Source organism: Brachionichthys hirsutus, chromosome 3 (genome assembly GCF_040956055.1).
Source record: "Brachionichthys hirsutus isolate HB-005 chromosome 3, CSIRO-AGI_Bhir_v1, whole genome shotgun sequence".
Lineage (NCBI taxonomy): Eukaryota > Metazoa > Chordata > Actinopteri > Lophiiformes > Brachionichthyidae > Brachionichthys > Brachionichthys hirsutus.
The window spans coordinates 5,595,746-5,614,379 of NC_090899.1; the positions used below are offsets into that span (position 1 = coordinate 5,595,746).

An 18,634-nucleotide genomic window follows, 5' to 3' on the forward strand; every position below is an offset into this window, starting at 1 on the left:
CATCCCCTCCCAGCCATCATGGAGTCTGTGGCGAGAGTGAGGAATTCACTGAAGACGCCCATCAGGAAGCTGACCAGCTGCGTTTTGGGGGTGAGGGAGAGGACGTTGTGTGCCAAACCCAAGAGGAGGAGTGGCAGAGTTGCGGGAGGAAGAGGGGGACGCAGCAGGTCGGGGAGGACCCCTCCTCGCCGGACCACATACCCCAAGGACCCGTCAGTCATCCGCTCGTACCAGGCGGACCTGGAGAAGGAGAGGCAAGTGGACGCGTACTGTTGAAACACAACATTTGAGATCATTTTGACTTCAGACAACGTCAAATAAATGAAGGGTTAAAGGTTGGCATCTGTTCTCGTGGCAGCAGAGAGAGGTTCTGGATGGAGGTTCTGCTGGGACGAGCCCATCATAGAAGATGGTTCTGGGAATGTGGGAAAAATATTACTGCTGCATTTCCAAAATCTCTCTTTAACCCAAACATCCAGATTCAACCCACTTTGTGGGATCCTCCGTTTTTTCCATGACACGCATATTTATTGTAAAATCCCGACATGTAAACGAAAACGTTTTCTCTATTCAAATCCAAAGAATTTAACAGTAGAATATTTCCATCTGGGTAGCACGGTGGCACAGCGGGCAGCGCTGCTGCCTTACAGCAAGAAGGTTCCAGGTTCGAATCCAAAGTTGGGCTTTTCTGTGAGGAGTTTGTGGGTTCTACCCGTGTCTGCGTGGGTTCTCTCCGGGTTCTACGGCTTCCTCCCAACACCAAAAGCAATTTGGGTGAATTGGTTACAATAGATTGTCCATAGGTGTGAGTGTGTGTGTGTCTGTCTATGTGTGGACCTGTGATGAACTGGTGCCTTGTCCAGGATGTACCCCGCCTCTCACCTGTAGACTGCTGGGATAGACTCCAGTAGATCCCGTGACCCAATTTTCGGATTAAGCGGTTAAGAAAATGAATGAATGAATATTTCAGTCAAACCTTTTGTGGACAGACACACAATATTGTTTAAGTACCAGTGGGCTACAGCATGACAAAATTAATTATAGTATTCTCAATGATTCACAGCATGTGCGCTTTTTGGATAATCATGCAAACAGCTTGATTTCATAATTCCCAAGTAATTTTCATTTCTTTTTTTACATGAGCGAGAGTTTTAATGCGGTACTGTTTACCTCGCAAGCTGTTCTGCAGCTGAGGGGAATCAATATTCATACCACTCACCTGTCCTGTTCCTTCATCTGCTGCGATTACAGGAAACTACGGGAAGCAACGAACGCTCAGAAGAACGCACAGAGAGCCGCTATGAGAGCTCACTTCAGGAGAAAATATCAGCTGTCTGAGGTCTGCGAAACGTCTTCACAATGTCCATACATGTCACGTGATGACGACTTTATTCATTTAACTGCATAACGTTTCATGGAACGTCTCATAAAATCATTTTCTACTTAAATACTAAGTGATTTATCTACATTAACTTGTTCATGTTAAACACCCTGCAGGATCAAACACCACGCAGTAGTTGAAGATAATGCATATAAAATGGTGTAACATTAGGTCCTATGTGTTTTCCTATATAACATACTTTTTTATCATGTGTATTTTGAGCCTGCAGATGCAGGCTCAAAATACACATGATATGCATGATGCAGCCTGCAGATATTTGCTCTTTATTTTGTCAAACCTTTGAAAACAAAATAACAGGCCTGCTCTGCTCCAATAGAATCCTACAGGTCTGTTTTTGTTGGTGGCGTATGAGCCCGTTCTGGGGTCACCAGACAAACACAGACATGATCTATCCCTTAACGTCTCATGTTCTTCCTTCATGATTAGAGCCCCAAAGACATAAACCACCTGAGTTCTGTAGGAGGGAACGTGTCACTGCCTCATGAGCTGTCCAAGATCATTCATCCTGAAGACAAGTCCAAGGACGGCAGCTTCAACCTGCTGAGATCCTTCCAAGGCCTCGGCTTCGGCACGTCGGCGCTCACAGGGAGGAAGCACGGCAAGACGTCCACTCCTACACCAGCAACGGGGGTCTCCTGCACAGTCATGTGATCCATATGTGATCACAGGGATGCTGAGCACGACGGCGGGGGCTCTGTGATCAGTGGTGTTGAAAGAAAAACATGTCCTTCACCATGTGTCAGATCCACAAACAGTCTCAGGACAAACGTCCCTGTTCTTTCACATACATGATCGTAGTGCTGAATTTGTAATCTGAAGAGTAACGTGTATCTAAAGCTGTCAGACACATGGAGTTGAGTAGAATAGAATAGAATAGCACTTTATTGTCATTACACACGGTGATGCAATGAAATTAAGCAGCTACAATATTTGTCTTTCAGATATTAGAGGTTTTATTTTGCACAAAAGTCCTCAAATGTGTACTTAAGGGCAGTACTTGAGGCAGTTTATACTTCTCTACTGCCTATTACACACAATTTACACATAATTTCTTTTCGTAATCTATTTTTGTAGTTTTGTGACAAGCTGTAGCAGCCGGAAATATTAATAGGTGCTATATAGTTAAGTAAATATAAATTTTAATTGGCCAGAGATTTCAATTAAACATAAAAATCACATTGAGATACCAAACATTAATGAGTGACAGTTAAATGTGTATTGAGACAACAGTAATAACAGCTGTAATGACAAACTTAATGAGACGTTCACCCCAATTAACTTTCCGTCATGTTTTATTGTAATTATGATTTAATGATATAAACTAGAAATTGTGAAGTTTCTGTAAATATAGAAGGTAAATATATATATATATAGATCCAACAGGGTGATCTATACACAAGTAAGGATCCTCAGGGCGACACATTTCAACACACATTCATTGTATAGAATACACATACAGAACAACTCATTTTGTAACCTCGCTGTTTCTTTATAGAACATGTTTAAAGTCACTGCTTTTGTTGGGCTGGTGTGTCGAATGTATCTCACTGTTTAAGGTGTATAGTTTGTACAAATTCATGTATTAAATGCGTCTTTGAGCAGCAGTACTCCAATCAGTTTTTGGACACTGTTGTGATTTTCTTGACCTCTGAGCTTCCCATCTATAAATCCTCATCTGCTGTCAGAGCGACAGAGCACATCCAAGGGCATGAGGTTGCAGATGTAGGCGGGAAATAGTAATCACAGAGATGAGGGGCGTCACATCGCTGGAAGAGACCGCTGGATCATGAGGAGCGTGCACATCCAGGTGAATGCGTGTACCAGAGCACAGGGCGCCTGTGGGCCCAGATATCAGCTTTGTGGTGTCCCACCGCGACGGGCTCTTTGTTTGACCACAGCAGGTGGAACTTTAGAGGGGGGGAAAAGTGAGGCTGCTGGAGTGAGGAAGACGGGTGTGGATGGAGGCGTGCGGAGCTTTGAGGAGATCCCTCACACGGGGAGGAACGGCTGGGTCAACTTGGTAAAGTTCTGGAGAGAAGATCGTTTCCGACACCTCCACAAGCACATGGAAAGGACTTTCAACACTCTTGGTCCTATTTACAGGTAGCAGAGATGATTCTTTCATGAGAAATGGTGCTAAAATATGTTATTTAAATGCTGACCATCAAGGATTTCTGATATCTGTGGCGTTAGCGAATGTAAGTTCACACTATGGCCTTTGTGTGTGTGTGTGTGTGTGTGTGTGTGTGGCATGAAGGGAACACGTGGGTACCCACAGCAGCGTGAACATCATGATGCCGTCTGACATCGCTGAGCTGTTTCGCTCAGAGGGCCTACACCCCCGGCGGATGACCCTGCAGCCCTGGGCGACCCACAGAGAGACACGGCAACACAGCAAGGGAGTCTTCCTCAAGTCAGTTCCACACACACACACACACACACACACACACACACACACAGACAAACACACACCTGTGTGCTTGTTTTGTTTGGGCTGTGTCAAAGCCCAGGATCAGATATTCCTAATCAGATTTTTAGATTCACAGAAGTCAAAAGACATAAGTAAACTACCGTGTTTTGTAGGAAATATCTTTTTTGTTTTTTTTTATATTATACAAACGAACTTAGACTCTAAAACGCTGCAACTGCCTTATCAGAGTTGTTTGGTGCTGTTTTGTGTCATTTTGTGCCTGTTGTGTTTGCCCAGAGGCCATGCATCCCATAATACATTCATGATCTGAGCTGATATGGAAACAGACTTCAGCGTGACGTCTCTGTTTAACAGAACAAGCAGCACATCTGTTCCCCATCCAGCATCTTTGCGTCACAATGACTCAGCGGAACACAAAAACCGGCCGACTCATTCATCTGCCTCGGAATCCTCCCTTCACAGGAACGGTGAGGAATGGCGAGCCGACCGCCTGCTCCTCAACAAGGAGGTGATGGCGACCGCGGCCGTGAGGCGCTTTCTCCCGCTGCTCGATGAGGTGGCGAGGGATTTCTGTCAAATGCTGCGAGTGAAAATGGCGAGGGAGGGACGAGGGAAGGAGAGGAAACACAGCCTCACCATAGATCCGAGTCCTGACCTCTTCCGCTTCGCACTGGAAGGTCTGTGCTCATTTATTAGACATGCATGAGCTCCTGCTTTATTCCCCCTCAGGATATAGAAACGTGCCTCTCGGTCGACCCAGTGAAAGAGGAGAGACAGGTGTTGGAGTCTGATGAGGTCGTCCCACCCCTTCATTCTGCTTGCATTCATCCGTGATCGACCTTGAAGTCCTCTGGGGGGGGGGGGGGGGTATGAATATAAATATTCACGCCTCCTCCCTCTTTTGACGGGCTTCCATTCACTCAAACAATCAAACCGTGGGAACCTCACCTTTGATCTCATTTGAACCCGAGGCATGTTGCCGTTTACACATTATAGACGTGTGAGGTCAAGGAGACCTTTAAAAAATAGAAGCGCCAGCAAAGACGATCGAAGGCTGCAGCTTTCTCCCTCCAGATCACCTCCAGTCATGCGCCAGTCTGCAGCATGAAAGCATTCACACTTGTGGGTGACTCAGTGTGTTGTACACTTGTATGAATGTGTGTGTGTGTGTGTGTCAGAGAGAGAGAGAGAGAGAGAGAGACGATGACTTTGAGCCATCCTGGTTTTCTATTAATGGAGCCCACAGCACATCAAGTCAGGTGCTAAGCTGGGGTAGGAATAGACTTGCAAGAAACTCTATTCCAGTCAGTGAAGTTTAGTTAAAATAACTCCGGCAGGTCCCGTCAGTGATGGACGGTTCTTTACAGGAACATTAAATTGATGTGTCATAGAAGTACATTTACTTTCATGGTAATTAACAAAAAAAGTCGACTTTTGGCTAATCTTTTTTCCTGTTATAGTCTATACAGTATTTGTTTGCTCACCTTGAATCCCCCCCCCAACTGTACACCCTCCGCCCCCCTCCCCCTGCAGCCAGTTGCCATGTGATCTACGGCGAACGCATTGGTCTCTTCTCCTCCTCTCCCTCCCTGGAGTCCCAGAAGTTCATCTGGGCCGTGGAGCGAATGCTCGCAACAACCCCTCCTCTCCTCTACCTGCCCACTCGCCTGCTGCTCCGCGTTGGTGCTCCCCTGTGGATCCAGCATGCCAGTGCATGGGACTACATCTTCAGCCATGGTAGGAAGAGCTGCAAGCTTCCATTAGGCTCCCCGGCGCAGGGAGCGAATTAGTGCTCTTAGATGGATGCTGCACAGCTCCCATCTTACCGATCAGCTTGTCGTGGTCTTCTTTCAGCGGAGGAGAGGATCCAGAGGGGGTACCACCGACTGGCATCTGGAAAAGGACGAGGGTCCGAGGCTGAACCTGATGGAGGCCAGTACACCGGAGTCCTGGGGCAACTAATGGAGAAAGGGCAGCTATCTCTGGATCTCATCAAAGCCAACATCACTGAGCTTATGGCAGGGGGCGTCGACACGGTGTGTGTGTGTGTGTGCTCATTGTTCTCCTTAGCACGCAGGTGTGTGCCTCACCTGTACTGATGTCATTCTTCGTGCAGACAGCGGTACCCCTACAGTTTGCTCTCTTTGAGCTTGGCCGTAACCCAGAGGTGCAAGAGAAGGTGAGGAAGCAGGCCAGAGCATCGTGGGCTCAGGCAGGTGGTGACCCTCAGAAAGCCCTGCAGGGGGCGCCACTGCTAAAAGGCACAGTCAAAGAAACTCTCAGGTACACACAAGACACAAAACACCCACCTGCGGGCGGCCTGACTCAGCTGCTTTGTGCCTGTCCGTGTACACACTGATTGGATGAATCTGTTTTAGGCTAGCTACCACACTGTGACTTATCACCTGCACAAAAGATGCATTTTGGTGGAACATCATGCGCTATCCCTGCCTGCATATATTTTTTATTGCGTTTACTGAGCTGTGCATTGTCCTCATCAGTGCACGGACTTTCCTACAGTGTCCCGATGGGCTCAGTATATTTTCCGTGCCACTTTTGGGGAATTCTAATCATTTGCTTCATCTTGAAAATTACAGTTTGACAAAGGATGAAAGCTGGTTGTTAGATAACGTCTGCCAAAAGAAGTTTCTAAAACATTATGGGGTGGAATCACAAACCACTGAGTGCAACAGAGATGTTTCCATGACAACTGATCCATCAGCTTGTAGGCGCCTTGCTTCTGGCGTCCACAAGCTGCAAGCTACACGCCATGCAACTTTCCATTAATCAGGAACAGCATCCCCGGAGGCGCTGTGTGGTCGGGGAGCAGACACAACACATTTCTCCTTCGGATCGATAGGATATTTCAAAGAAAAATAAAGCTATGAGCCTGGAAACACTTGTTGACGCGGTTTCATCAACAGACTTGCCCCTCAAACACTTGAAATTAAAATTTGATTTTCAGTAATCAGGAGTTTGTGTTGAGAATCAGACAGATTCAGACAGTCAAAACTTGACTGTGAGATTTTGGTCTTGTCCTTGGTTGTGTCAGGCTGTATCCCGTGGGAACCACCGTTCAGAGGTATCCAATCAGAGATATTGTTCTGCAGAATTACCACATACCTGCTGGGGTGAGTCTGTCAATAAGTCAGCACACAAACACATTCACACACAGTCAGCCCTACCTCTGTGTTTGATGGACGCCCCCCCCCCCAGACGATGGTCCAGGCCTGTCTTTACCCCCTTGGAAGGAGTGCCGAGGTGTTTGAGGACCCGAAGCACTTTGACCCAGGTCGGTGGTGCAGCAGCAGAGAGGACGGTCCAAGAGGAGATGGAGCAGGGTTTCGCTCCCTGGCGTTTGGCTTCGGGGCGAGGCAGTGCGTGGGGAGGAGGATCGCCGAGAATGAGATGCAGCTCTTGCTCATGCATGTGAGTGATAGAGAGCAGCAGCAGAATGTAGGTGGAGGTCTCGGAAAGCAAATAGTCGCAATGGCTGGCAAGTTACGAGGAGAAAAAAACAGACAGGAAACAGTAAGAGTTTAAAATGATCACCTGCATTTATCCGAAAATGAATGGGAACCACTAGTTTTAAATATAAGAATTACATGTATTGAGTAATTTATGTCCCCAGCTGTTAAATAAATGTATCATTGGATGGAAATATAAAGTATTTAAATACACCTAATGCTGCTCAGATGTATTTCGCTCCAAAGTGGTGCCCGGTCTGGAGTGAAACACAACAGTTGAGCAGACTCCGACTGAACACAACATCTATAACATTTGCTCTCTTCCTTCTCTTCCTCTCTTTTGTCCCCCCCCCCCCTCCCTCCTCGCATCCTTTTTCTCTCTTCCCTGTCTAGATCCTGCTGAGCTTTCATCTCACTGTGTCATCCTCAGAGGACATCAGAACCACATGCACCCTGATCCTCCAGCCCGAGACTCCACCGAGGATCACTTTCAGCCAGCTCTGACGCAGACAGAGAGGAGTCTGCCTTCTGACACGCCTCAGCAACAACCTCCCAACCATAGCCTCCAGATTCCTAATACTACTCATTTAGGCTTATGCAGCATCCTCATACACTTTATATTCAAACTAAGAATGAATGCTAATAAACAAAGCATCATTTCCTCACCCTGTTGTGTTTTATTGGGGGGGTTAAAACAACATTAAAACGTCTCACAGACAGATGGCGCTAGAGCGCGCACCCATTCTATCCTTTCCTTTGGTGAGTCTGTTCTGTCGCTCTTCACGGCTCAGTCAAGGCGGGCCACATGAATCCAACAGGTTGGTGTTCCCTTTCCCGAAACTGCTTTTCCTCCTGTGCTTGTTTGCTTTCCAAAGACTATATGCAGTCAGAAACATCTCGGTTTTTTTTGTCAGACTGCTTTCAATCTTTCTTCCTGATTATTTCTGTCAAATATTGATTACACCTTTCCTTTTTTCAGCTGTTTCTTGTTTTCCTGAGAGCCATAGAAGTTCCTTCTGTTTTACTGAAACATGCCATTGATTCACAATTTAAAAAATATATATAATTCGTTTATTGATTGTCGTTTTCTCCCGTCATGCTTTTATTCATTCTCTCATTCTAAGGTTTCCTAATTTTCATGGCACTTTGGTCTCCATGCGTAAAATCGACCTTTATTCCAGGCGCGTAATTAAATGCATGTGTCATTGTAACATGATGGTGTCAGCGTGTTACCTGGATCAGAGGACTGTAAGGTAAAAATGGTCATCGTCACCTCAGGTGCAAAGGTCTGTTTGTCCTTTGGCTAACGATTTACACCTTGTCGCTGGGTTCATCATGCGTGGACGCGCAGTGGCACAGTTCCACGCAAACCTCGGCGCTCTGTGAAGACGCGTTAATGCTCTGTTTCCACCATAAAGTCAAAGTCTTCCACTTATTAGACATTATTTGTCCGGGGTTCTTAAGAACAGGTTAAGGTTAAGAAAATAACTTATAATAATAGGTTCGACATGATTAGCATCAACTTGAAAAGCAGTGGGAGACAGTTTAAAAGTTGTTTTTTTTAAGCAGTGAAGGTAAAAAACAAAGAAAAAACACCTAAAGTTAAATCCATAAATTAACTCTTTTATTGAGCTGGAAAGATTAAATCGTTTTACGAGCCGTTAGTTTGTTGTATCTGATTAATAATTTTGTAATTTCTGACTCAGCAGCTTCTTAATTTATTGCTCAGTGCGGTGCTCTGTTGCGTCTCTTTTCAAATGCTTTTGATCTTAGTACTGAGTCATAGACGAGCTCATTTGTATTGATCAGTTGCACACAGGCATGCTGTTTAGACTGCGTTACAATAATCTGCAAACAAGCAGCGTAATCCTGGGCTTCATCCGTCAGCCTGCTTCACCTTTTTAATCAGTCGTAAAAGCCGCGCATTGACTGATATTTTGCAACAGCTTCTGACCCACCGTCTATTTATAGTTGGCCTTCCTGTAACAGGTACCTGCGTGTGTGTGTGTGTGTGTGTGTGTGTGTGTGTGTGTGCGTGTGTGTGTGGACCTGGGGAAGTGTCAGAGGAGGCTTTCAATGGGACATGTAATGATGTGTGTGCAGCAGAATTGGGTCACAGGGAGATGGAGAGAGAGAAAAAGACAGAGAAATTACTGACAGCAGCCAAAGCCACAGGATAGATGAACGTTTGTTCACATTGTCCTGCAAAATCTCCGACAACAACAACAAACATGACACTCATTTAAAGGTGACAAGGTTTTTTTTGCAGACCCTCTTTGTTGATCTAAATCGTCCTCGTCGGATTCCTCCTCGTTTCAGCGAATCCAGGCTTCTTCCTCGCCCCTCACCTTCATACTCACCTTTTCACCCCTGTTGTGCCGTTAGCAGCGACCTTGTCTGTCAGGCTCTCCTCGCCTCCTTCTCGCTCCTCCCCCTGTGGTGGCAGAAATTGCAGACTTGACTGGCTGCCGTCCGTTAAAATAGATGCCATTGTTCTGGCTCACAGCCTTCAGACAGGTGTACCGCCATGCTTTGCTTTATGTGAACAACACAGCAGAGAGGGAGGAAAGCTATTTCCCCTCATGGGACTAATAAAGGAATGTCTCATCTCATTTGCTAAACTGCATGTTAAATAATACTTTTCTTCCTGTCTGTTGTCTTAAATACAACCAGAAGAATTTATATAAAAAATGTATTTTGACCCTTCTTATTCAAATGTCACTGTACAGACCTCAGTACTCTTCATCAGCCTTTCTTCTTCCTCAAATGTCATCTTGTTGCTAATCTCGGAGTACCTGCAGAGCTGCAGTGAGTGTGAGCATATCAGCCTTTAATGTGACATCTGAAAGTCAGCATGTCATCCATTATAACCTCTCTACACTGAAATAAAAGTCAGGTCAGCTTATGCACACTCTTTGTTTCCTCTGCTCTGTGGTGTTTCTTTATCTGTGGCCATTATCTTTAATAAAAACTGTTCTAACTGTCGTTCTGGCTGATTTGCTCACCATTTACAGGAATAGCACACTTTGCAGGTGGAGTTGACTGGAAGTGTTTATGACCTGCTTCACCCTGCTGACAACATTCTCACTGTCACTACAGCTCGCATCAGGCGCTACTCGGAGTCGATGGCACTGCCGGACTCTTTCATCCAACGCCAGCAGCTGGATGCCAGCATGGCTGATACCTTCTTGGAGCATCTGTGTCTGCTCGACATCAACCAGGAGCCAATCACGGCACGCAACACTAGCATAATCTGCACGATCGGTGAGTGTGACAGCCCGCCACGGACCGCCAGTCTCAGTTCTCAAGTAGGTTTTCTGGCAAGTGCATGTCATCAGCGGCAGTCGGCTCTCGAGCGCTGGGAGTTGGCAGAGTTTACTTCTTGGCTGTGAAACGGTGTCTCTCTGCTCTCCTTCTGTCCAGCAAATAAGGGAAATAATTAGAAGGTTATATAGTATTCCTTCTTAGTTCTTCCAGAGTTCTCTCACTTGCAAAATACGGCCTTTGATTGTTCATGAAGGCAAATGTTTCTCGCTGCTCACTGAAGGGTTTGTCTTCAAAGTGCTGTGTAAATAGACCAACACAGTTCAGGAGAGGGCAGCCAATTATGGGCTCGTTCACAAGGAAGTGAAAGGGCAATTATTTTCATGGCCAATTAAATTTAAGCAAAATTTGACATAAATGGACCTCGTACTTTAATTCGACTGACTCTAGGATTACGCCTTTTAAGTGTTATTTTCTAACTGTGAACGAGAGGAAACTTTCCGTCATTCCAGGGTCGTAGTGAGGCGAAGGTGTTCCTTGTTCTTTTCATTTTTGTTCTTTGTAATGTAATGTAATGTAGTGTGTGTGTGTGTGTGTGTGTAAAATGGCTGTTGTTCCTCAATAAAGATAAAAAAAGGGTCAATATGTGGAAGTTATGAATAAGGTCCATCATGATTTTCTGAAAGCACCTATTATCCATCCAAAACTCTGTATTTTACAAACAAATAAAAGCAGTACATTGATATGCCAGAATTACTGACTGAATAGCGATTGATCTTCATCTGTCTGTTCCTTTTAGGTCCTGCATCCAGATCCGTCTCCAAGCTTCAAGAGATGGTCAAGACAGGAATGAATATTGCCCGTCTAAATTTTTCCCATGGCTCACATGAAGTATGCAAAGTGCCCCCCCCTCAGTGTGCAGTTTCTCACAGTTACATTACTTGCATGCTTTTTGGTATTTCCTTATGCCATGTTTCACTTCTTTCTTTCTCCTCCCGTGTGTCTGTCAGTACCATGGTGAAACCATCAAAAACATCCGGGAGGCAGTCGAGACAATAAACTCTGACCCCTTGTATTATCGACCGGTTGCCATCGCCTTGGATACAAAGGGTCCAGAGATCCGCACCGGATTAGTGAAAGGGGTAAACATGCTATCCTTCATCTTCGTCATTGTTACCCAGTAACATGCAGTCAGCGTGAAGCTGTGTCGACTGCGTTTTCTTTATTATTTTTCCTGTCCAAACTTCAGTGGTGATGTTGTTGCATGCTGTTTATGATAATAATGCATAATTAAAATAGCACATTTTTTTTATCATAGTCATTTTTGTATCACATTCTTAACGGATAACTCTAAATTATCTGTGTTTTTCCAGATATATAAAATGCATTTATTGGAATGACATGATGATACACACACTATGGGAACAGTTTCTTTATTTTATATATTATACCTCAAACAAACGTCCAATGATTGTTTGACCCTTGCAACATAAGTCACTCACCATGAAAACATACCTCTAGAATTTGGATTCATTTTGGTTGTATTATTAGTTTTTCAGTTATGCAATAATTCAGTGAGGGAGGCTTACTTTAGGATGTAGTAAGTTTACACCTATTTGAATCAGCACAGCTTCAGCTACAATTTGATTACAGCAACAAATTAAAATTTTCATTCTGGATCACCAGATCCAGGATAGCACTTGAATCCTGATCCCACTTTGATGTGTGTTCGATCCAATGGGAATATCATTGTGTCAATTTGTCCAAACATTGTCAGCATTATTCATTGCAACGAAGTTAGAAGCAAATCCGTTTAATTGCCATAATCCTTTAAAATTATCCTGGATCCAGGTGATGAATCAAATCTACTGGATTATTACTCAGGACGAGCTCCTAAAAAAATAATCAAAAGCTGTTCAGAACTTTGAGTTATTCTGCTAACCGGCAGAGAGTCAGGTCAAAGCCCTGCATGCACAGGTGCACTTTGAAAATGTCGCTTTACCTTTCCCACAGGTTTCACCTTTAGACTCAAATTCCTTAAAGCCTTTCAGGGCATTTTAGAAGACAAAGTTATTGAGATAAAAGTTCTATTTAATGCATAACTTAACTTAACTTATTAGTTGTTATTTGATTCATCATGCGTCATTAGCTTTTAGCTATTGCTCCTTACTTTCAGAAATGTGCTGATGATAGAGAGCTGACGATGGGGTTTATTTAAAGGCAGCCTTCCTATCTTTACCAGTCTGTATGCGTGTGCTTTTGTACAGAAAGTGGAGGAGGAGGTGGAGCTGACGAAGGGCAGCCATGTGCGTGTGGTGACGGCAGAGATTGACAAAGACAAGACAGACGGGAAGATAATCTTTGTGGACTACCCTGGTCTGCCCAAAGTCCTCAGGAAGGGAGGCAATATCTACATAGACGACGGCCTGATTGCCCTCAAAGTAACAGAAATAGGTAATATGCATGAGGATGTTGAATATTTTATTAATTTTACAGTAGAATTACAGAAACCAAATATATATATATGTATATTTGCATATATGAATATTAGAATTCTCCCAGGTGGTATATTTTGTTGCTGTCATCTACATTCGGCCACATCTCATGGTGATCAGCTCTCTCTCATTCTTAATGAGATTTCTTTCAGATGTTGTATATTCATGAAGAGATGGTTCCCCTGGAGCCGTCAGGCCTCCCTTCCATTATAGTGCTAATGTAATGTGGATCATATCTGAGGCTCTGCATTCCTCTATGGGTCACACAATATGCAGTCTAGGATTGAAATTATAACCTGAGAAACACAAATAGAATAAAACTCAGGGGCGTTTTCATGAGGTGTTTGATATTTCCAGCATTATCTCCCCTCTAATTTGAGGTATTTCCTCTTTCAAAGATCGGCGGATGATTTAAGGCTCTTAACGTCCATTTAGGGTTTTTACTCTCAGGATAATTTCATTGACCTCCTGTTTTCCTGAACTGCTCATCCTCCACAGGGTCCGACTATGTGGATACGGTGGTTATGGCCGGGGGGTTGCTCTGCAGCCGCAAAGGCGTTAATCTTCCCGGCTGCAACCTGATTGGCATGCAGGCAGTCAGCGAGCGGGACGAGGTTGACCTGAGGTTCGGGGTGGCGCAGGGTGTAGACATGGTGTTCGCCAGCTTCATCCGTTCTGCCCAGGATGTCAAGGATGTGCGGCGAGTTCTGGGACCACACGGGCGACACATCAAAGTGATAAGCAAAGTGGAAAGCCGGCAAGGGGTTCAGAAGTGAGTCAAGGAATATTATATAAATAAGGCCGCTAAGGCACTCCCAGCTCACGTGGAGGTTTAGTGTCACCGATAGATGGATGGATGGTTGCCTGGTCTGTATTTGACACTCACTGCCTGCTGACAAGGGCTCTAATCTGAAAGGAATTCTTAACAATGGATCAGAAAAATAATTGTTTACAATTTCAAATCTCTGTATAAATATTTGACATGAAGAGCCCTGATTCTCAGCTGTTGCCGTTTTCATATTCCTCATCACACATTGCTGCCGCTCCTTGCTTTTTCTCTGACGCACACATTTGGATCTCATTCAGTTAATCTCGGATTTAGATCACAATGCAGCTCTATCCTCAGACGGTTTTCAGTATTCATAAGGAGCGAGCAAAATCCAATTTTTTGCAGCTGCATTTGAAGGTATCCTGGGGAAGCATCGTCATCTGTATTCATCCGTCCGTTTGTCCCTTTTACCAAATCCCTCTTTTGTTTAATCCAAAACATTGAAGTCTTCATCTTCCTCATACACCACCCTCATTTCTCTGTCAGTTTTGAGGAGATCCTGGCCGAGAGCGACGGCGTGATGGTTGCCAGGGGCGACCTGGGTATCGAGATCCCTGCTGAGAAAGTCTTCATTGCTCAGAAGATGATGATTGGACGCTGCAACTCAGCCGGCAAGCCCGTCATCTGTGCCACTCAGGTCAGGGATGAGCATATGCACAAACACACACAGAAGGATGCAGATGACAAACACACAACTACAGTGTTAACCGATCAATGGTCACATGTCCAACGTTGTAACCGGACAGGCACAGATTGTATAATACACATAATGTATTCACACACTCACATATTCACTCGTCCAATAAATTGGTCCACAAACATACACACATATCCTCTTTTTTGCAACACTCTCCCTTTGCACGCACACACACACACACACAAATCCATGCGCACTCATGCAGCCCTGTTGAGTCACGGGGCTGTATCTTGTTTACGCTGCAGCTCCTGACTCAGAGTGAAGGCATTATAGCAGGTTTGCTACGTGAGACTCATGCCCACAGACAGCACCCACACGTACACGCTATTCAGCATTAGCAGCAGCTTATTAGCTTCGACAGAAGTGCTCCCTCTGAGGCAACTCGCCAAGCTGTCTCATTTTCCAACTGTCTGCCGTGCTCATTGACTCATAATAAGAGTCTCTCTATAGCGTGCCAGTAACGATCTTGCGGTCGTGCTCGCCTGTCCATCAGCTCCTCTCCTCGTTTGGTCTCTAAAGCTGGAGTGCCTTAAATCATTTTCTCATTTAAGGGATTAATTACATACATAGACCGATGGAATAATCTAATACAGCATTGTCGATCCTAGTTTCAACACAGGCCATGTGGTTTGCAGATATATAAAAGTACAGCTAAATACATATTGTGAAGAGAATACAGGCTGCAATGGATAACAGGTGTGACTATATGTTGGGTATCAGAGTATCCTCTACTGAATTAATTTCCCTATCACTCATTGAATTAACAACTTTCTTCTCTCGGACACTTCACCAGACTGCTGTACATGCGTGTATAAGCCGAGTTTATGGATGCCATTCTTTTCTGATTGCATTTCAGTGTGAAAAATCATATTCTTTGCTATTCTTTTATTGGTGCATAAAATGCGATGCTGAGGCAGATTCGTGAACTAATCCCTTTACAGAGGTTTGTGTAGATATAAAGCATCTATTGGTTTAAAACAAATGTGAAGCTAAAGTATATATATTGTGTGTGTGTGTGTGTGTGCATCAAGATGCTGGAGAGCATGGTGGCCCACCCACGGCCAACCAGAGCAGAGGGCAGTGACGTCGCCAACGCTGTGCTGGATGGAGCCGACTGTGTAATGTTATCAGGGGAGACGGCCAAGGGACTGTTTCCTGTGGAGGCAGTCGCAATGATGCACTCGGTGTGTGTTTCTGTGTGTGCACGATTTCCACCCGGTTGCACCCGAGTTAGTGCCCTCTGATAACCCCGCCCCCTCCGTCTGAACACGCTTGCTCCTCGCTCAGATCTGTAGGGAGGCAGAGGCTGCGATTTTCCACCAGCAGCTGTTTGAGGAGTTGCGTCGCCTGACTCCCCTCTCCAACGACCCCACGGAGGTTACAGCCATCGGAGCTGTGGAGTCCTCCTTTAAATGCTGTGCTGGAGCCATCATAGTCCTCAGTAACAGTTGCAGGTGTGTAAATCAGAGCCATCAACATATCACAGCTTTTATCCTCTTCCTGAAGATACATTGAGGCTCTTAAAGGCTGAAGCAGCAGATGTTTTGCTCTATCAGACAGAGCAAGGCTTTAATATTACAACGCTGTTTGCTGCTTCCACGCCCACAGGGAAGAGTTTTATGTTGACTCTCATGTTTATTTTGTTCCTCTTATGTTTTTGTGTGTTTTCACCGAGGGCTGGGGAAATAAAATTGACTGTACTCTTCTAACAGACATAGAGATATACCTCTTAGGTATATGCATATATTTTAAATCACACATATGGTGACCCAATTTAAAAGGTTCAGAATGAATCATTCGTCCATGCTGCGAGCCGCTATCGCTCATATAAAAAATGCTCTGCAAACAATTTGACCTTCATTTTTGACCTTCAAGATTTTATGCAACACTATCAACACAGCGAAAGTCTAACTCTATACTAACTAATACAGACTGAGATATGCAAATACTACTAATACAAGTCACCAGAAGTCATAATAAATCATCCGTCCCTCACCGACTGATGCCAGTAGCATGGACGGAGCGTGCCTGTTAGACATTGTTGATTGATTCTTTCTTTAGTTGCGTTATTTAGACGACCTCTATCATCCTGCAGAATATCCTTTTGGAGAATGTTATTCTTAACATTAATAAACGCGTAGAAGCCAAGCCAAGGAGCATTGACGGCATCTTAGAGTGCAGACAACACTTGAAATGATATATAATTTATCATTTCTCTGTACCTCAAAATTATATTTATCCGTATTGCAAACATTGATGATTGCATTCACCTCCATGTCACTGACTTTATTTCCTGCTCTTCTTTCCAGGGCAGCACATCTGCTGTCCAGGTATCGTCCTCGCTGTCCTATTATTGCCGTCACCAGAAGCCCTCAGGTACAGTCTGCCTCCTTTCCTGGGCTACAACGTAGTAACTGATGACTCACACGTTTCACTGCCTGTAATGTAAATAATGAAGATGTAAAAGATATCAGACCGGGCTCACTGATTGTATATGATCAGGAATACATGTCTGCTTTATGGAGTTATTTTTAATACATAACACAGTTTCACAAACAGTTTTTAAGTCGATAAAACTCCCCCACAGTTTTACAGTTAATCCACGTAATGCCATATGCTCCGTAGGGAGGTTAAAGATCAGGATCACATCTGGACCTGGTGAGGATACATCCAGCATGGGGGATGGTTGGGGGGGGGGGGGGCTTGACTCAGTGACTGACACCCATAACTACTCAGATCACAGGAAGGTTTTTTCAAAATATAAATTTTGAAACCTCATTATAACTAATACAGTAACAGTAGTGTATATTTAAAAACTTTTAACAAAACTTTAACAAAAAAATTGCAAGCGCAAAGTGGACACAATGCGAATGACTCACTCTGTGATGCTAACTGGATGAGCGAGGACCAACAAGGGGAGATGCTGGAATGCAATACTGTATGTGTTGTAATACGTGTTTGAATTAAAAATAAATTACTATCTGTTTTATTTTTCTGAGGCTAAAAAAACAAATAAAAATCACAAAAATAATTACAAAAATAACCACAGAATCCCGCAATATAGCGTACAATCCGCGATATAGTGAGGGCCGACTGTAAACATAAACTGAGGTCACCGCCACAAGCAGTTTATATATTCCAGATATTAAAGAGACACTGAAATGAAAGACGAACTGAACCCTCACATCTGTCCCTCAGGTGGCCCGTCAGTCTCAGCTCTTAAGGGGAGTGTTTCCTGTCCTCTTCCATCCTCTGCCTGCTCCTGTCTGGGCTGACGATGTGGACAACAGGGTTAACTTCGGCATGGACATAGGTCAGTTTGTGTGTGTGTGTGTGTGTGTGTGTTTGTACACCTCCACCGTCCTGAGTATTTATGTGCCGTGAATCTGTCCCGCTCACACCCTGTCCTGGGTTTCATCCCTCTGCTCAGGGAAAGCAAGAGGCTTTTTCAAGTCCGGTGACATGGTGATTGTGGTGACAGGCTGGATCCCAGGGTCCGGACACACCAACATTATGAGGGCAGTCAGTGCCCCATAACAGCCCGACCGTACACAGACCTGCCCTCATAGGCGGATCCTGTAACGTGTATATGGTATGCATGGCGTATTCTTAAACGGAATAAGTTCCAGTGTTGCTATGAATAAAAAACACAATGACTCCCATAAAAAACATGCAATTAAAGCCTCTGTCAAGCCTCCTCCTGTCATTCTGTTATTTATGGGAATAACACTGAATTTAATGTGAATATTATCTCTGTCCACCTTTACTGAAGCATATCATCACCGGTAGTCTTTATAGCTGGAGATAAGACTTTTATTCCTGTTCATAGTCCTGGGTTTATCTGTCTCGGTGCAATAATTTGGTGGATTCTGAGACGTTGGATATTGAACTAAATCTTTTGTCCACAGAGATGACCCAGATGTCCAGAGCTAACCTAATAGACAATGCATTTGTACAAAATACCAATACCACACTGATATACAAGCATAAATATGCAGATTCGTTGCACTAATGTCCCTGCTCGAGTTGAGTTGTTGAATCAGTATGTG

General features: G+C 44.4%; 2 protein-coding genes across 2 annotated transcripts; both read left to right on the forward strand.

Annotated features, from left to right (window-relative positions):
- Nucleotides 1–18: 18 nt before the first annotated feature.
- Nucleotides 19–7,921, forward strand: cyp11c1 (cytochrome P450, family 11, subfamily C, polypeptide 1). The gene is made up of 12 exons (XM_068758069.1): nucleotides 19–254; nucleotides 1,252–1,339; nucleotides 1,829–2,023; nucleotides 3,129–3,505; nucleotides 3,660–3,815; nucleotides 4,296–4,510; nucleotides 5,367–5,570; nucleotides 5,688–5,869; nucleotides 5,950–6,116; nucleotides 6,886–6,964; nucleotides 7,050–7,262; nucleotides 7,694–7,921. The coding sequence occupies exons 1-12, from the start codon at nucleotides 19–21 to the stop codon at nucleotides 7,802–7,804; spliced, it is 2,223 nt and encodes a 740-aa protein (XP_068614170.1). The 3' UTR covers nucleotides 7,805–7,921.
- A 2,474-nt stretch (nucleotides 7,922–10,395) lies between these two features.
- pklr (pyruvate kinase L/R) lies at nucleotides 10,396–18,122 on the forward strand. The gene is made up of 11 exons (XM_068757148.1): nucleotides 10,396–10,564; nucleotides 11,364–11,455; nucleotides 11,575–11,706; nucleotides 12,832–13,018; nucleotides 13,558–13,831; nucleotides 14,375–14,525; nucleotides 15,617–15,769; nucleotides 15,873–16,039; nucleotides 16,895–16,961; nucleotides 17,784–17,898; nucleotides 18,016–18,122. Exons 1-11 carry the CDS (start codon nucleotides 10,426–10,428, stop codon nucleotides 18,120–18,122), a joined length of 1,584 nt encoding a protein of 527 aa, XP_068613249.1. The 5' UTR covers nucleotides 10,396–10,425.
- Nucleotides 18,123–18,634: the final 512 nt, after the last annotated feature.

What these genes read in the sequence shown, in the direction of transcription:
- cyp11c1 (XM_068758069.1), top strand. Translation starts at nt 19, where the DNA reads ATGGAGTCTGTGGCGAGAGTGAGGAATTCACTGAAGACGCCCATCAGG. An exon ending in AGACGTCCACTCCTACACCA is followed by an intron (nt 2,024 to 3,128) that starts GCAACGGGGGTC and finishes TTGCAGATGTAG; the next exon opens with GCGGGAAATAGTAATCACAG. An exon ending in ATTACCACATACCTGCTGGG is followed by an intron (nt 6,965 to 7,049) that starts GTGAGTCTGTCA and finishes CCCCCCCCCCAG; the next exon opens with ACGATGGTCCAGGCCTGTCT.
- pklr (XM_068757148.1), top strand. Translation starts at nt 10,426, where the DNA reads ATGGCACTGCCGGACTCTTTCATCCAACGCCAGCAGCTGGATGCCAGC. An exon ending in CAGTCGCAATGATGCACTCG is followed by an intron (nt 15,770 to 15,872) that starts GTGTGTGTTTCT and finishes CTCCTCGCTCAG; the next exon opens with ATCTGTAGGGAGGCAGAGGC. An exon ending in TAACTTCGGCATGGACATAG is followed by an intron (nt 17,899 to 18,015) that starts GTCAGTTTGTGT and finishes CCCTCTGCTCAG; the next exon opens with GGAAAGCAAGAGGCTTTTTC.